The 17,513-nt window shown below is 49.2% G+C and overlaps 1 protein-coding gene across 1 annotated transcript in view; it reads right to left on the reverse strand.

The window, feature by feature from the left end:
• CNIH3 (cornichon family AMPA receptor auxiliary protein 3) overlaps positions 1-10,070 on the reverse strand; it is a 107,149-nt gene extending 97,079 nt beyond the window's left edge. The window contains exon 1 of the mRNA XM_058533629.1: positions 9,187-10,070. Coding sequence (XP_058389612.1) covers positions 9,187-9,267 — 81 coding nt within the window. The 5' untranslated portion in view covers positions 9,268-10,070. The remainder of the gene's footprint in view (positions 1-9,186) is intronic.
• Positions 10,071-17,513: the final 7,443 nt, after the last annotated feature.

Raw genomic sequence — 17,513 nt, forward strand, 5'->3', positions numbered from 1 at the left:
CTCCTAAGTTCTGCGAATGCATAACGTGGACAATAAGGGTCCTGCCTTCCATCCACTTCTACTTCACTTAGAGAGCCCAGGTGGACACACAGGAAAGTGTGTACTAACACAAGGTCATAGGCACACAAGAGCTAATGAGCCACACAAGCTGTCTTAGGAGTCTGTGGCAGGCTGGAGTGAGCAGAGTTGATGATGGTGAGACTTGAGCTAGACAGTGAAGGAATGTACAGAATTTAGATCCAAGAGGGAGACAGCCTTTCCTTGTGGAAAGAGGAACAAATACACACATCTAGGAGGCAGTAAAGTCTACCTGTGGAGTTAGGGCCGTGAGATCGGGGGGAGTGGGAGATTGCCTACATTGTAATAGGCCTCCCACACCAAACTGACATGGACTTTATCCCATGAGATCCCTGTCCTCAATCCCCATGCCCTGTAGCAGGGACTGTCCCCACCAAGACTCTGAAGTCTTTCAATGCCTGCGACGCTGTGCACACAGAAATGCTGGTGCCTCCGTCACAGTCTATCAGCTTAATCTTGATGTAGGTATCTTTTTCAGTGGTTTATATTTCGGCTTTATTTTAGCATAAGTAACATGGTCTCATGTTTGCCTCGCTTTCTATGCCAAACTAAAAATATTTTCCAGCCTCATCATTAAGTTCTGGATTGGTATTCAGAAACCAATTCAGGATTGGACTGTGCACTTGGAGTTTTCAGTGACCTTCATGGGAATTAATCAGATTCCGAGTGCCATTAAGAGAAGTGCGGGCAAGTCTCAGTTACTCGTGTTAAGAGGCAGAAGCCCTGCCTATGAAAGATCCCGCCTCCAACCCCACAGATCTGAGTTTGTAACTCACGTGCATGACCTCAGTGTTTGTACCAGGACTCACCTAATGCCTCTTCCCTAAACCAACACAGTTCATTTTCTTTTTCTGAGGACCCTCCGTCTACTAGAAGAGGAAGCAACTCAGAAGCAACACGAAGGGCAAACACATCAGCCTGGAATTTAATATCTGCCTTATCTAAGCCATAAGGGGACTATCTACACCTGGTCATCAAGGGATGGGAGAATGGTGTATTTCACAATCATCCTCCATCAAAAATGGGTGCCACAAGATACCGTGGGACCATTATCCTGAAGCATAAAATCAACACAGCTGGTGCCAGCCCCGACACTGTCCTCTGCACTGGGGCACCCACATGGGCTGTGGTCACTGTCTGACAGCCCACTCCAATGAAAGCAATTCCTCTCTGACACCTGTTATTCAGAATGTCAGCCCACCAGGGCCCTTTTCACCTCCAACCAGACGGATCTGCCCCATCTGGCGTCTCCCCTCAACTCGGCGATTCTGGCCGGAGCTCCGTTACCCCTCAACCACACCTGGGACTCTGTGGGCCTCCAGCGGAGCCCAGATGACTGCTGTAACCAGGGGAGTCTGGAAGACCATTCATTGAGCACAAGTTTGTCAAGCTTGGGTTGGCGACAGTAAATTACCCAGATCCTGCATTTATTATTCTGCACTCAGTGGGCACCATTGTGGCACCTCCATGCTGGGCACAGAGGCTACACATGAGGGCAGCAGGTCCTGCCCTCTACGGGCTTACGGTCCAGGCACAGAGACAAATACAACATCACGTGACTAGTGCATCAGTGGGGCTCAGACCAGAGGATGGGAGCAGCGGGAGTGGGGCTCAGATACAAGGGAGAGTGGGACTTTTCCTAAGGACAAAGGCTGGGGCAGGTGAAGAAGGCGGTGGGTGAAGAGCATTCGAGGGGGATGAAACAGCCCATTCAGGTAACTGCAAGAAGTCGAGAACATCTGGGACAGAGAAGACGAGAAACGAGGTTAAACGGTTAACTGAGGCCCAGTCCCACAGGCCCCCTAAACTTTGTAGGTGAGAGAAGCCAGAAAAGTGTTTAGTATGGGAATGACACGGAGAGGTCCTTTCAGGCGTTAGAAAGGTCACTCTCGGCAGGTGTGTGGGGGTGGATTCGTTCAGGTGAGATTTTAACCAGGGAGGCCAGTTTGGAAGGGACCACGATGCTGTGAGAAAGAGCAGACGAGAGCCTGAACCGAGGCAGGGCCACGAGGCAGGGGTAGCGGGGAGGAATATGAGCAGGAAGTAGAGAAAGAATGGACAGGAGTGGGGAGGCACTGGTGGGACTGGGGCCACTGAGGCCAAGGGGTGAGGAGGGCACATAGACGCACTCAGCATGGAACCGACTGTGGGAGGTGGGGTAGGCAGCCCGATATACAGCCTACGTCAGAGGACAGGTCTGGGAGGCACTGGCATGCTGAGCGGGGGAACCACCAACAGGTAAACGAAGGCAGAGGAAGAAGAGGCCAGAGAGGAGACGGGGGAGAAACCGTCGGGCCAAGGGGAGGAACAGAGAAGCAACATGCAACAACAGCCAGAAGGAGGCGTGGACCACCGTGTCAGAACCACAGAGAGGTCCCAACAAGCACTAATGGTACTCAGAGACTGGCCAGTAGGAGGCCACTGGTGCCAATGCCACGGGGTGGGGGGGGGGCCGAGAAGAGGTGGGGGCACGAGGCAGAGGCTAAAGAGGAAATGAATGCCTTCAAAAGACAGATATGAAGCAAAAGTAGCAAAATGCTAACAATTGCTAATTCTCGGTGGTGGAGGCAGAAGAAGGCTTTGTTAGTCTCTGTACTTTTCTGTATGCTTGATGTAAGAATAAAAAGAGGGAATGGGAGGCAGGAGGTGAGGAGACAAAACTTGTCTGCGAGGGAAGAGAGGCTGGGTGGCGTGGGGAGGGGACAAAGGGGCTCGTCTGTAAGCTCAGAGAACCCACATCTGCCGGGGGTGAGGACCAGCAAGGGCCGGTGGCTGAGGACACAGCGGGTGGGGATAAGTGATGGAGCAGTGTCCCCGGGGAACAGGCAGGGGAGGCACTAGCCTCAGACAGGAGGAGAGACTGCTTCTTCAGAGTCTGGGAAGGAAGCAGAAATCATAAGGGCATAATCAGAGCAGTTCAGAAGAGGCGGGATATGGAGGCAGCCCTGTCTGAGAACCTCCATCTTCTCTGTGAGCTGGAGGTGGAGTCATCTGCAGAGAGGAGGTGATGGGGGGCTCTGGGGAGCTTCGGGGGGCTCTGAGAAAATGCCAAAGATCTACAACAGTATAGTAGGAGCTGAGAGAAGGGACTGGGATGACGCTGATGAGTGATGAGGGGATACTGAGATCCAACCGCGCATTCATGTAGCCCCAGCAGCCCTCAGGCACCCGGGGTGAGAGCAGAGGGGGAACTGAGTGAGTGGACTCCTCGGAGACCAAGGGCTTCCAGGTGGGAGTGACGGGTCACAGGACACAGCAGCTGAGGGCAGCAATAAGAGCCGTGTGGAGGACGATGAGGTCTGAAGGCACAGGGCAGGAACTGAACCCTCCCCTCGAGGAGCGAGACGTCTAGAGGAAACGGTCAGTCACAACGAGGGCCAAGAGCAGGGTATCGGAGTGCGGGAGTGAAAGAACCCGGGGCTCATGCTGGAAAGGCAGGGCCAGGGTGTGGGACTGCAGGGATGGACGTGCTCACAGGAGGTGACAGTGGTGACCGGAGGTGAGGTCAGGTCACCGGCAGCACCCAGGATGGATGACGCAGGATGTGGATGTGACTGTGACCAGATGCTAAGTCATCGGTGGATCCCTGGAGGAGACAGACGATGGCGACAGGGAAGGCTGGTGAGGGCTCCACCCAGAGAGCACGTCCACAGCAGAGGAATTTCTTTGCAGATTTCGTGCAGGGGGGAGAGCAGCAGCAGAAAACAAGTCCAGAGGAGACAGCACAGAGCCACGTAGATGTCAGGGAGAGAAAGGGGGCAGGCAGCCAGAGGGGCTGGGTGAGCCAAGTGAGGTCTTCAAGCCTCACAATTCAGGAGGGAGCTCTGCCCGGGCATGGCTTCAGGGCCAGTACAGGTGTGTACCCCAATTACCTGGCAAAGACCTCACAATGGTCACTGCCTGTCATGTTTGTGCAGCAACTGTAACATCAGAGTCAAATGGTACAGTGCCCCTGTGACACCCAATCCCAGAGAGGCCCTGAACCTCCCAAGCAGTCGAGATAGGGCCAGCGCCCACTTGTTTTAGGCCATCTCTGAATCCTGCATCCTTCTCTCCTCTCTCTCAACCTGACGGTGGTAGAAACACCATGACGATGTAAGTCTTCTCTTTCAGGGGTAGTCACAGAAAATCACCAGCCAACACCTCCAGGCCAGCAAGGGTGAGCAGCACGAGTCAGCACAGACATCACATCTGAACGCAGGCACTCTCTCCAGGTACAGCCGGCACTGCCCCCAAGCTGCCCTCTGCAGGGGAACTAGCTCCAGCATCATCAAGACAGTAACCCCAGTAATGGCCAGTCTTCCTTTGTAACTACAGCTTCCAAGGTTTCAAAGTGCCGGGGTTCAGCAGAAAATGCACGTGCCCAGACTGCCTGGGGAGCAGTCCCTGAGAAGGAGCTGGAAGCCAGATCAGAAGTGAGTTACCACATGATCAGAAGTGAGTTACCACATGGGCCAGAAGGGAACAAGAAACTATTCCACGAGTATTTACTGAGCCCCTCCTACATGCCAGGCACTGTTCTAGGCTCGAGAAACAATGGTAAGGCTGTCATGGGGCTTCCTTCCACGCTAGCCAGGAGGCAAGGGAGAATGAGGTGGGGTGAGGGGATGAGAGAGGAGGTAGTAGGGGAGGCTGGAGGTGCAGACATCACATCGAAAAGGGAGACACCAGAGGGGATGGGGCTGTCTCAAACAGAACAAGAAGTGGAGACCAGGTTAGGCAGGCTAAGAATTCAGCATCCTCATCTGGGTAGGGAAGGAAGGACAGGCTACTGTCAACTCCAGGCATCTGACCATTTCACATAAACCCATTTTTTGTTTCCAAAAGGATAATTTGAGAAACTAAGAAGTTTACTCGGTTCCCAGTGGCCGTGGCCGTGACGGTGGAACTGGCTGAAAGGTTCAGCCAGAAAGACATTTCGCCTAGCAAAACTGCCTCTCCGTAAATCTGTATTTGTTATCATCTGTTGGGGCCCATTAAAACTCTCCAATAGCAAACGCTGCTGTGAATCCCCCAAAAATATTATTGGGAATTAATTTTATTTGTATGTTGTCAAAACTCAGAGTTTTCATAAGTGACTCCAGAAGTGAAAAATTTTAAAAGCTAAAAACCTGAAATAACTAGTAATAAATCTTTGATCTTTTCAAAGAGTGGTTTCATCTGTGTTTATAGAAATGAGACAGTCTGCAAACAAGCTCGACCAAGTTGCAGCTGACAGGGCTCTTGTGAGTAAACACTGTTCATTTTATCCTGGCTGCAAGCAGGCACCACCTCACATCTGAAATCCTTCAGAACACTTTTTTTCCTTCTAAACATCCATATGCAATTTTTAAAAATACACACATACACAATGATGAGAAGAAGAGACACTCAAATCTTTTCTGGATGATAAGACTAGTGGTCATTTTGTTCTATTATATGTTCCTGTAGCTTCAAAATTTTTGGCAATGAACCCGTACCATTTTCTAAACAGAAAAACAAATTTTAAAAAAATGAAATAGAATTTCCTCATTTTAAAAAGGATATGTAGTATGTTTGTGTCTTATTGTTCTTATAACTCCAATCAGAAATATCAACTCCAGGGCAGGTCCCGTGGCTTAGCGGTTGAGTGCGAGCGCTCCGCTGCTGGCGGCCCGGGTTCGGATCCCGGGTGCGCACCGACGCACCACTTCTCCGGCCATGCTGAGGCCGAGTCCCACATACAGCAACTCGAAGGATGTGCAGCTATGACATACAACTATCTACTGGGGCTTTGGGGGAGAAATAAATAAATAAAAATTTAAAAAAAAAAATACCAACTCCAAATATTTTATTTATACAGAAAAAGCTAATTCTTTGGATAGAAACATTATCCATTACTATCAAAGTCAAACAATCCAAAGACAGTGGCTAGAGTTAGAAAAAGACATAGGCATAAGAGTTTCAGACTCTTGGAGCTCAAATCCCAGCTCCAATACATACCAGCTGTGCAACCTCAGGTAAGTTTTATAACCTCTCTGATCCACAGTTTCCTCATCTGTAAAACGCCAGTTTCGAGGACTAAAGGGCTGCCTGGGCAGTAAGAAGCCATGTGCCTGAAGGTATGCAAAGCCACAAAAAAAATCTCAGTTTTATTCTGCATCCTCCAAACGTCACAAATATACTAGAAGATAGTGGCCGATATAAAATAAATTGGCAATTCGACATATTTTCATTTGAAAACAAATGCAGATACATGTTCAAAGTAAAAAAACAAGACTTCAAAGAAATGTTGCGCTTATGGCTGGCCACATCCATCGTCGTCCCAGACCTCCGGTGGGAAGGAGGAGGTAAGCAGACGAACATCAGAAGAGGGCATCTACAAGTGCCAAGAACTGGCCTACTGTAGACACTCAATAAATAGTAGCTACTATTATTACCCCTAAGTAGGAACGCACAATTAAATAAGAAAAACGTGCCATCTTCATCTTACAGCCTAGGGATGGCAATGGGGCAGGCTTTTTAACTGCTGTATGTTAAGTGCCCAATTCATTATTTGGAGTATCAATATATCCAAGCAATCAAGATGGCTTGTCAGATCAAGAAATAGAGAAGGAATATAAGAAGCTGGAAAGAAAGCAAACACAGAGTCTAATATAAAACTAACTCTCCTAAATTTTGGTTGAAATAATTACTGCCATATACACAACACCCACACATACAATGGGTGTGCTGAAATGGATGTGTCTCAGATTTCTCCTTTCAAAGTCCAGGAACCAAATTAATGCGGAGGGGCTTTGGGTTGTTTGATTTGAAAACAGGGAGAAGGAAAAGATTAGGAAAGGAAGAGGGCTGAGACTTGGGAATTGTTACTGTAACTTGAATTCAAAAAGCACAAATTCTTTTTATTATTAGAAACTGGAATCTTGCCATTGCCCCTGGGAATCAGGACCTGACCCAGACTTGGAATCTGACCACATTCAGCTGCCCTGGACAAAGAAGCACTGGGAACCAGAAGAGTGGAAGCCAACACGGGATCAGAGCAATGCTTGATTCCAATGCAAAAGTCTATTAGTCAACCAGCTGCACAAACCATCCGTTTAATTAACCTGCTCTTGAATTATGTATCACCTTCCCCTGAGTGAGAGAAAATGACTGTTTCCGGTTACCTGCTCTGCTTCAGGAGCTAGTTCAGAGAACTCCAAGCCTGACAGTTTGACAGAGCTCTCTGGTCCCTGCCACCCTCTGGTCAAGGCAAAAACATAAAGAAACAGCAAATGAAGTATTTCTGGAAAAAGGGACTAGTTAGACTTCTAGAATGCAAAGAACTCCCCCAATCCAAAGAAGCAAAGTAAAGCTCCTTTAAAACACATTAGCAGAGGTCAGTTGCAGTGTGTGGGCATGATCCGTTCTGTACCCCTTTTTATTCTAAATTAAGTAAAGTTTCTTTTTCCCTTAACAACTGTAGACAACTTCAAGGCTCAATTCTCCACCGTAGACTAGATCCAGCATCCCAGGGCAGAGGAAGAGAAGATGCAAGATCTCATCACTTCTCACTGGCAGGATTTTTGATCAGCCCCGAAATTCCTCTGTGTGAATTCCTTCTCTCTCACCCCCAGATGCCTAAATCAACTGATTCCTGGACTTACAGCATCTTAGACATCAGGGGAAGCTTGAAGATCATCCAGGTCAACTCCCTCACTCCGGAGATGTGGAAGGAAGCCCAGCCATCGAATTTCCTAAGGTGACATAGAAGCCCTCCTCCTCCCGGGTTCCCTCTCCTCCTCATCAGAGAGCCTTGTAACCGCAGCAGCTCGAGCTGCTTAGTTCTATTTTAAGATAAACCCTCTCACTCTAGAAACTACTTATACAAAGCTCCTGAATCTCACCCACTCTGTGATTTCCTTCTGCTCTTTATCCCAGGTCATCTCCCACCACATGAGTGCTCTCTAAGGGGCACCAGAACCATGCCTCCCAGAATTCACCTCAGGGTCCTTTCTGTCACCCGGACTTGCTGGGCAGGGCAAGGCTGTTAATGGTGGGAGACTATGCACTTTGGTGCTCCTTCTAAAACACTTGACCTTAGCCATTCTTCCCGCCAACTCTCTGATGGCGGGAGTAGGGAGCTTAGCCAGAGGAGGAAGCCCTGAGAATTCCAGTTCAACCCACTTGCCAGATACTGCACAATCTCTATAAGAAAACCAGCTTTCCTCAGTCCTACTCTCTCCCTTTTTTCCTACTTCTATTCAGAAGCACTCCATTTCCTATTGCCACACCATACCTACAGAATGGGGACCCACCACGACTGCCCTCAGCCTGGCATCGCCCCTGGAAGAATGGCAGGAAAGCGTGTGCCTGCTTGGGATGCTGGGTGCCTGGCGAAGGGAGATCTGCCACCTGCAGGGGGTCTTTGAGGAGGTGGATGGCTGGGATCCCAGAGCAAAGGAGGAAGGAAACTCGCTCTCCTGGACTTTCCTCCACGGCCTCACTCATGCCTGTCTTTCCCCACGCTCCCTCGCCTTCTCGCTTTTCTCTCTTCCAAGCCATCCCCCGCCTCCCATGTCGACCCCCATCACCTGGTTCCCCCTCCTCCCCGGGCCCGGCCTCTCCCTACTTCCTCTTATAAGGCGCTCGTGTCGTGTTTCCACTTTGTCTCCAATTATGTCTAAACGCAACCCACCACAGATGCTGACATTTTAAATGTTTAATTGTTATAGTTACTTGACTAATTGCCGGCCCGACAGCGGCGCTTCTCCTTCGCCTCCCGCGGGCAAGAGAGGAGGGGGCAGGGGAAGCAACGGGGTAGACGGGGCTGTAGCCGCCACTCCCCGGGGCCCGGGACGCAAAGCCAGGCCCTGGCAAGGGTGCCTTGCCCCCGGGAACCAGCTGTCCCTCCGCCTCCAGCCAGTGGCCTGGGCACCGAAGGCGCGCCCGGCGCCGCCCGGCCTCGGGATGCCGCGAACCGTCTCCTGCCCCGGGACCAGGGAGCGGCCGCAGGTCCAACCTCAGAAGCGCCGCGGCTGGCCTCCCGGGCCGCCCACACACGCGATGCGGAGAAAATGAGGTGGCATTTTAGAGAAACTGGGGAAGGAGGTGGACAGGGGCGCGTTTGGGGCGAAAGAGAGTTAGAAGCGGCTGCCGGTTACTCACGTGCCAGATGGCGAAGAAGATGAGCGCAGCGCACAGCACCAGGGAGAGCATGTAGCAGAAAGCAGCGAAAGTGAAGGCCATGGCCGGTGGCCCAATCCCGCCACACACAAAGACCCCCTAGGAGACCAATGGCCCCGTCGGGGACCGCACTCCCTCAAAAGGGAGGCAAAAAGGAGCCACGTCTGCACCCTCCCTTCGAGGCCAGTGGCTAGGACGAGGCAGGCCAAGCGGAGAGAGACTTGAGGGTCGGCGAACGGGGATAGGTTTCTCCCAGGCTCCGGCGACCCGAGGCGCCAGCCTGCCCGCGAAGACAGAGAAAGGTGCTTCAAGCGTCGTTGGCGGGAAATGTCCCCAAATCGGAAAAGAAACCAAAGCAGTAGAGAACTCCTGCAGACTGGTGCCAGCCAGCGAGCCTCTCGAGACCAACACGGCGAGGGGTGCGAGGACTCCACGGAGGACCGCGTGAGAGGCTCCCGTCCCCCCGGAATCCCAGGGAAGAGCCCTCTGCTCTCCGCGCCCCAGCCGAAGAGAAGAGGCGAGCGCGCCGCTCAGGACCCTCCTGCGCAACCGGGGCGCACACGGAGAGCGCCCAGCGCGGTGCCCGCACGGACTCCGGGCTCCTCCCGAATCCCGGAGCCGGCAGCGGCGCTTTCTCGGGAGAAAAGGTCTTTAGGGAGCCAGAAAGAGCCAGATCCCCTTGGTCCCGCGCCCCGGACGCGGCTTCCAGGGCTGCTGTGCGCTCCTGCGCGCCTGGCCCCAGCCCCGGCCCGCCGGCCTCGGTAATCCAAGTTCCCCGGAGACTAGGGACTGGACCGGGGTGCGCACGGGCTCCAGCCCGGCAGGCTTGCTCCCGCCCGGCGGCAGGAGCGGCGGATTTCAGGCCAGGAGCCGCTCGCCGTGACGCTCGGTCCACCTGCTGCTGCAGCCGCCTCTGCCGCTGCGAGCACGGAAGCGGCGCGGCCGGGATGCCCTCCCTCTCGGCGCCCCACCCTCGGCTCCGGCGCCGCGAGCACGCCCTCCCCGGCGGGCGGAGACTGCGGCGGCGGGGGCTGGGGAAAGGTGGCCGGCGATGCGCCGCTGGGCGCCCGTGGCCGCGGCTGCAGCTGTGCGCGCCGGCCGCTCGGAGGAAACTTGAGGCCAGCGGCGCAGTTGGGGCAGGGCGGCCGCGGCGAGGTGGGGCGCGCCGGGGAGGAGCAGGGACTCTTTAAACACGTGCGTCTGGAGGAGGTGGGAAGCTGCGGAAGGGTATGGTGTGTACCTGCGGTTCTCGCAGTTCCTCCTGAGTGGGAAACGTGGGGGCTGAGGGCGCTGGTTTTGTGTCGGTTGCGGATACAGGACAAGCCCTTGCCCCCCTGGATTGCTCGGGTGGGTTTTCCCAAACTGTAGTGCCCTTAATGCTCCCGGCTGCGTTTGCAGCGCTGCTCCCAGCCCCTGCGAAATTCTCCATTTCCCTCGCATCCTTCACCCTCCCCCACCATCTGACCTTGGGATTGGGAAACTAGACTTCGTGGACTATTCTGGGCTGAAGAGGCAGCAACAATGGCTCTGTGTAATTGGTGTTGGTCTAGTGGAACTGTCGAGAGCGTGTGCTTTTGGAGTCAGACCCCTTATAGCTGCAACTTTCTTAACCTCTTTAAACCTCAGTTTCATTATCTGAAAATTAGGGATAGGAGTACTACCAATCCATTTTAAGGGATTAAATGGGAACATAAAGAACGTAGCACAGAGCCTGGCTTTTGGTGCACATTCAGTAAATAGTAGAGAATGTTATCTGCACACTTTGCCCCAGTGGCCTAGCATCTTGGAAAGGCGCCATGCTTCCTTCCTAAGGGATTTCTGACAGCTGCAAAAGAGGTTCCAATCGTTAAAGATAAAACTTGGGTTTCAGATAAGTCAGTAACGCCAGAAAGCAAGGACTATCCTGAAAAATGGTTGGCAAATCCGCCATATCATGGTTTGGAGTGAATCTCAGAGCACCTGGTATCTTGCACAGAGTGGGCACTAAATAAATAGTTGTTGGGTTATTGTAACCCTGGTGTGCTAGCTGCCTTGTTCACAAATGATGTGATTCCAACTGCTTTGGAGCTGGAAGAAATGAATTACAGAGAGGTAGGCATACAACTAGCCAGTGGCAGAACTAGAATCAGATCTGCAGACTCCTAATCTGGGGCTCTTTCCACTACACCACAACATTCTTGCAGCTGTTTGGCCGCACCTCCACTTTGGAAACAAGACGCCTTTTGGTGAGAAGTGGGGAAACTAGAGCCAGTTCAGTGGCTGTTGACCGATTGGTCAACAGATCAGCATTAGGTTTCCCCTGGGCCAGGACTGGCTGCACACTGTGCAGGGCCAAGTGCAAAATGAAAATGTGGGGCTTCTTGTTAAAAAATTATTAAGAATTTCAGAAGAGCAACAGCAGAGCATTAAACCAGGCATGAGGCCCATCTGACTCCAGGACCCTGGGCAACTGCAGAGGTTGCACACCTGTGAATCCAGCTCTGCTCTCCTTATATTCTTTATCACTTTCTCTTTTCCTTAAGTACACCTTCCAATATAAATTCTCATTAAAGAAAATTTGGAAAATACAGAAATGAAAAATGATGAACCAAACACCACAGTTTGCCACTCTCAGACACCACTAGCACAATAGTGGTATATTTCTTTCTAGCTCTGTTTTTTGCTTTTTACTTCATACCAACCATTTCTTGTAATTGTTGTAATTATACTGTATAAATTTTTGTGACACCAAAACAATAAGATAATATCAAAGAAAATTTAATTCAAATATTTTGAGTCCCTTTAGGGCTGATCTATTGTTTTTTGTTTCTGCTGGTTCTTGTTTATGGAGTCCAACCTCCTCATGTGTCTAGTAATTTCTTATTGTATGTCAAACATTGTTTTGAACAGTTCTTCACAGGAATTTGAGGTCTAAGATGATATCTTTCTCCAAGGAGGAATTTCTACTTCTTTTGCCAGGTGTCTGGGGGAAACTAGAATTATCTTAATCCAAATTCAGGGTTTGAGATTTTCTGGGCTAACCGGATGACTGTGGTCTGTATGAGGGCTGTTTTTTTTCTGGTTCACCCTTATTCAAATGGAACAATCCTTTTGGGATCCCAAGCCAAAGCAGGTGGATTATCAAGTCCAAAGCCTTGGTGGTCCCTGGACTCTGACCTTTTCTCCCAGCCCTACAAAGCATTAAAACCACAACTCAGCCTCTCAGCCACCTCCTCCGGATTAGCACATGTCCCTAGAGCAAAACTGGCCCCAAGTGCTAGGCTGACCTCTCTGGATTCCTGACCACTCTCAGAAGTTGGCTCCAATAATTGCTTACTCTCTTGAGTCTTTGATGCTTTTAAGAAGGTGTTTTTATATTTCATTCAGCTTCTTAAATTGTGTTCAGTGGGGGAATTGGTCTGAATTATCTGGCCTAGAATTGCCAGAATCAGGAGTCTTTACGTCAGAGGAAAATTTCAAATGAAGACATGAATCCCTCATCCTGCCACTCTGACTTTCAAGGTCTCCATCCAGATCACAGAAAAATACCTGCCCTTTCCCCAACGCTGCTTTATCTTGCTTTATCAGTTACAGAGCAGTGTCTTCGTAAAGGTGACTGCGGTAGTAGAATTTCAGAAAATAAGAACCCCAAACAGTTATTGTTTACTAATTTAACAAATATTATTTAGTACCTATATGTGGTGGGCACTTTCAGAGATCCACAAGGTTCCCACCCTAATTAGTGAGGTGATAAAGAACTCCTTCACAAGGCAGTGTTTAAAAAAAAAAAATGGTCTGTGACACAGTAGAGGAGGGCAAGGGAGAAAGTGATTAGGAATGGATGTTGAGTGACCAACCTACATTGTTTCATCTACTGTAGACATTGAAAAGCCAATTACTTGATTTTTTTCCTAGCCACCAGGCAGCCAGGAGTGGCCACGTGACACAGTTTGGACCCATGAGATATATATTTCTTTTTGCCTGCAATGCAGACCTGATGCCTGGAGGTACAGCAGCCATTTTGTCACAATGAGAAGGAAATCAACACGTTAAGAATGGAAAAGCTAAAAAGATAGAGGGAGCAAGTACCATTGACAACATAATTGAGCCACCCTACTAGACCTGAACTTCCTATTCCCTGACTTCTTATTGAGCGAGACAATAAAAACCTCCCACTTTTTTAAGCCATGAAAGTAAGAAATTCTGTTACTTACAGGTGAACACAATTCTTAAGTGTTACCATGGTTTAATGGGGGGGGGTGTTCCTGATATGACAGGAAATCGGGATATTTGGGCTGGTGTGGCAGTGCCATGACACCATTACTGTCCCCAGCTCCTTTCCCCTTCCTGATTTGATATCCTTATCATGTGGACTTAGTTCTCATGGTCACAAGAAGGCTGCTGCGCTCCAGGCATCATGTCCATGTTGCAGGCAGGAAGAAAGAAAAGAGCCAAAAGGTCTCAGCTCATGAAAGCATGTCTTGTTGGAAGATTAAAGGAAGCCTTCCCCAGGGATCTCCTACATCTCATTGGCCAGAACTCTGACACTTGGCCACCTCTACCTCAAGTGAGTCTGAGAAGATGAGTCTTTTCTCATTCCGGCCTTTATAAAATAGGAAGGCAAAGAAAAAAAGGGTTTGAGTGGCTGTGAATATCCACATTTCTTCCATACTGCTGTCATGGGGTTTCCTGTTACCAGCACCTGAGACAATTTCTGGGTGCTACAATGGTGCCGACAACGCTGTCTGAGAAGAGAGACAGAGTGCTTTGGGGGTGGTATGATCAGGGGAGGGTTCATAGACAAGGTGACAACTTTAGGCAAATTCCATCAAACTCTTTGTCTGCTCTTAAGTAAATCTGATGGTTCCATGTTTTCCTGACACATTCACCTCCTTCTAAGTTTATACGTCTACACAGGTGAGTTTTGGTTTTCTGCCTTTTCCTGTCTTACATATAGTCAACTTACATAGTAACACCTCAGTTTATTGAAGGTGAAGGCAAATAACGTGTCCCCACACAACTCAAGACTTGGATCTTCAGGAAGCTTCTTCCAACCCTGTCCTGTTTCTATGCTCCCCTTACACCCCCTCTCCACCTCACCCGCAAGCATCTATCAGAGAAACAGTCAAAGCCTATAGAGCAGCCTATGAATCCATGGGGAGCTTGGCTAAGTGAGCTGTGAGCTCTTTCTATCCCCCCACCATCCCATTCTACCCACGGGAGAATCTGACCAGACACTTCATTTAGCATAGAATTCAAGAATATTTCCTAACAGGCATTTCCCCCCATAAATGAACTCCGCGCAATTTTCACTACCAGTGTGGTGGATCCAGCATCCAGTTACTCCCTTGCTTCCCCGCCAAGGCATGTCGGAATCCCAGAAAGCTCTCCCCATCCCGCAGCGTAAACCCAACTCACAGAGTTCCCCCACCACCATCCAAACACTCCCTCAAATCCTACCAGAAAGAGACTATGCCCAGCCAGTCCACCTCCCCTAAGACTCTCCCTGTTTCTCTCTCTTTGGGGGGTTTGGAAATTGGAACGTTCTGAGAATTGGAGTTTTTGTTTTGTTTTGTTTTGTTTTGTGAGGAAGATTGGCCCTGAGCTAACATCTATTGCCAATCTTCATCTGTTTTGCTGAGGAAGATTAGCCTGGAGCCAACATCTGTGCCCATATTCCTCTATTTTGTATGTGGGAGGCCGCCACAGCATGGCTTGATGAGCAGTGCGTAGGTCCACACAAGGGATTCGAACCTGCAAACCCTGGGCCACCGAAGTGGAGCCCACGAACTTAACTGCTATGCCACTGGGCAGGCCTGGAGGTTTTTAAATGACTGTTTATTATAAAATTTTCAAGCATATAGAACAGTAGAGAAAAGAGTATCGTGAAGATCTGTCGACATATCACCCAGATTCAACCACTGTTAACATTTTGCTCTTTGTGCTTCCTGGTTGTCCCAAAACTGTATTTCACAGCTAGTTTATTCAAACTGGGATCTAAAGATTTTCCCTTCGCCTCTCATCCCTCAGGACATTATGCACTTTTTCTTGCATATAATGTATTCAATATTTTTTTTTTAAAGTTGAGTGTCTGCCATTGACATCTCTGTGCTGAGCACAGCGACTTGTGTCACTGGTAGCCCATGTTTGTTGCTCCGTATGCCCTCCTATATCTAAGCTGGTGTTGTCTGCCTTAGGAATACATTTACTTACCCGCCTGGCTCACATTCACGTGTGTGAAGCTCACTATGATTGCAGACTTGCGAGTGCTGGATAAATCACCTCTTCATTTTCTTTAAAATAACTTAAATCTAAGTTGTGCCCCCTTCTTGCTTGCAGAACTAGCAGGAAATTAAGTATCAGGCTTCAGTGGGGCTCCCCAGGAAATTGGGCAGAGCTTCTGGGGGGCTTATAGGGCACCGAAGCACCCAGCAGCTCCCCCTCTGCCATTGGTCGCTGGTCCACACTGGTTCCTGCTGAGACATCCCAGCTGGACTGGTCCCTGGTCCTTTCACCTCTGGCCTTCTGCCCTCTCCTAGCTGGAGTGCCTGGGATCCCCTGTGCCCGGCTCCAGCCTCCCTGGGCACCACACAGCCATGTCTCAGGTCTTGCCTCCTCCACGAGTCGCTGGCACGAAGCAGTATATGGGTCGCCTCTCCTCCAGAACCCCAAGTTCAGCCTCTTTCCAGTCTGCAGGAAATTGCGTCCTGCTTCCCTCTTGCTGTTGGCAAAGCCATTCTCTCCCCTCTCTCCTCTCTGCCCCTCAGGGACATCTCCAAGAATCTCCCCCAAACCAGAAAGAGCCTTTAACTTCAAAAGTCTTCTGCTTTCCACCTCACCGTTTATTTAGCCAATATTCATGAGTATAACTGCCGTGATTGTGATAATATTAAAGATTTCTGTTCTGATTGGCAAATAGCACAAGTTATTGCAGCAAACAGTAAAATTAATCAATAGTCTAAAATTCTAAATTAAACTCATTCATTCAGGCTAATTGTCATTAGATGTCACAAGGACCATCGATAAATGAGCCTCTAACACAAAGCATACTATGCAATTTACATCCTGGTTTATGAGTATACTGAAATCGTGTGGCTGCCGCTGATTCTACATAGCTGTTTCTTTATTTGTATTTGTGCATTGTAATTCTTGCATAAGTGGTAAATGTAGTGTCTCGATACTGATAAACATAAGAATTTATAAATAAAATATTAAAAACTAGCACGCAGAATAAAGAGACAACAAGTGCGGATCCATTTATTAATGTTCCATTTAAATATCACCCACCTCAATCTTTGGAGTCTGCAGAGAACAAGCAGTGATATTAATAATGATGAGCAGCCTAGAGCACCTTCTGTTACCGTGCAGAAATCCAGAGAACCTGAACATCTTTTGCATGTGTAAGAATGGGTACAGAATCACACAATATTTTTTATTTCTTTAATACAAAAGAATTAGATTATTTTAACAAAACTATGAGTGTCTCCTCAGTGGTAGGGAGGTAAGTATAAGATACAGATGGTGCCCAGAGTTGATTGTTAAAAGACTTAGGTATTCATCAGAGTTGATTGCTTTATTTTTTTTCCTTTTGAGGAAGAGCAGCCCTAAAATAACATCTGATGCCAATCTTCCTCTTTTTTGCTGAGGAAGATTGGCCCTGGGCTAACATCGTGCCCATCTTCCTCCACTTTACATGGGACGCTGCCACAGCATGGCTTGACAAGTGGTGTGTCGGTGTGTGCCCGGGATCCGAACCTGCAAACCTGGGGCCACCAAAGCAGAACGTGCACACTTATCCACTTGCGCCACCAGGGCGGCCCCAGAGTTTATTGTTAAAAGACTTAGATATTCATCAGAATGCAGTCACATTCTGCCAAAGCTCATGGTTCAATGAAAAAAAAAAGTATGAGAAAAACAATCAAAAGATCAGTTTCAAACACTAATGCATTTGAAAGAACAAAATCTTCTAAATTTAACAAAATGTTGATAAAATGATTAAAAATATTAAGAAAGTGGGGCTGGCCCCATGGCCTAGGGGTTAAGTTTGGCGTGCTCTGCTTCAGTGGCCCGAGTTCAATTCATGGGTGCAGACCTACACCAATTGTTGGCGGCCACACTGTGGCGGCAGCTTACATACAAAATAGAGGAAGATTGGCACAGATGTTAGCTCAGGGAAAATCTCCCTCAAGCAAAAAGAGGAAGATTAGCAACAGATGTTAGCTCAGGATGAATCTTCCTCAGCAAAAAAAAAAAAAATTAAGAAAGTACCCCCTTGGGCCTGCCCAGTGGCATAGTGGTTAAGTTCGAGCACTCTGCTTCAGCGGCCCAGG

Source organism: Diceros bicornis, chromosome 38, assembly GCF_020826845.1.
Source record: "Diceros bicornis minor isolate mBicDic1 chromosome 38, mDicBic1.mat.cur, whole genome shotgun sequence".
Taxonomy (NCBI): Eukaryota; Metazoa; Chordata; class Mammalia; order Perissodactyla; family Rhinocerotidae; genus Diceros; species Diceros bicornis.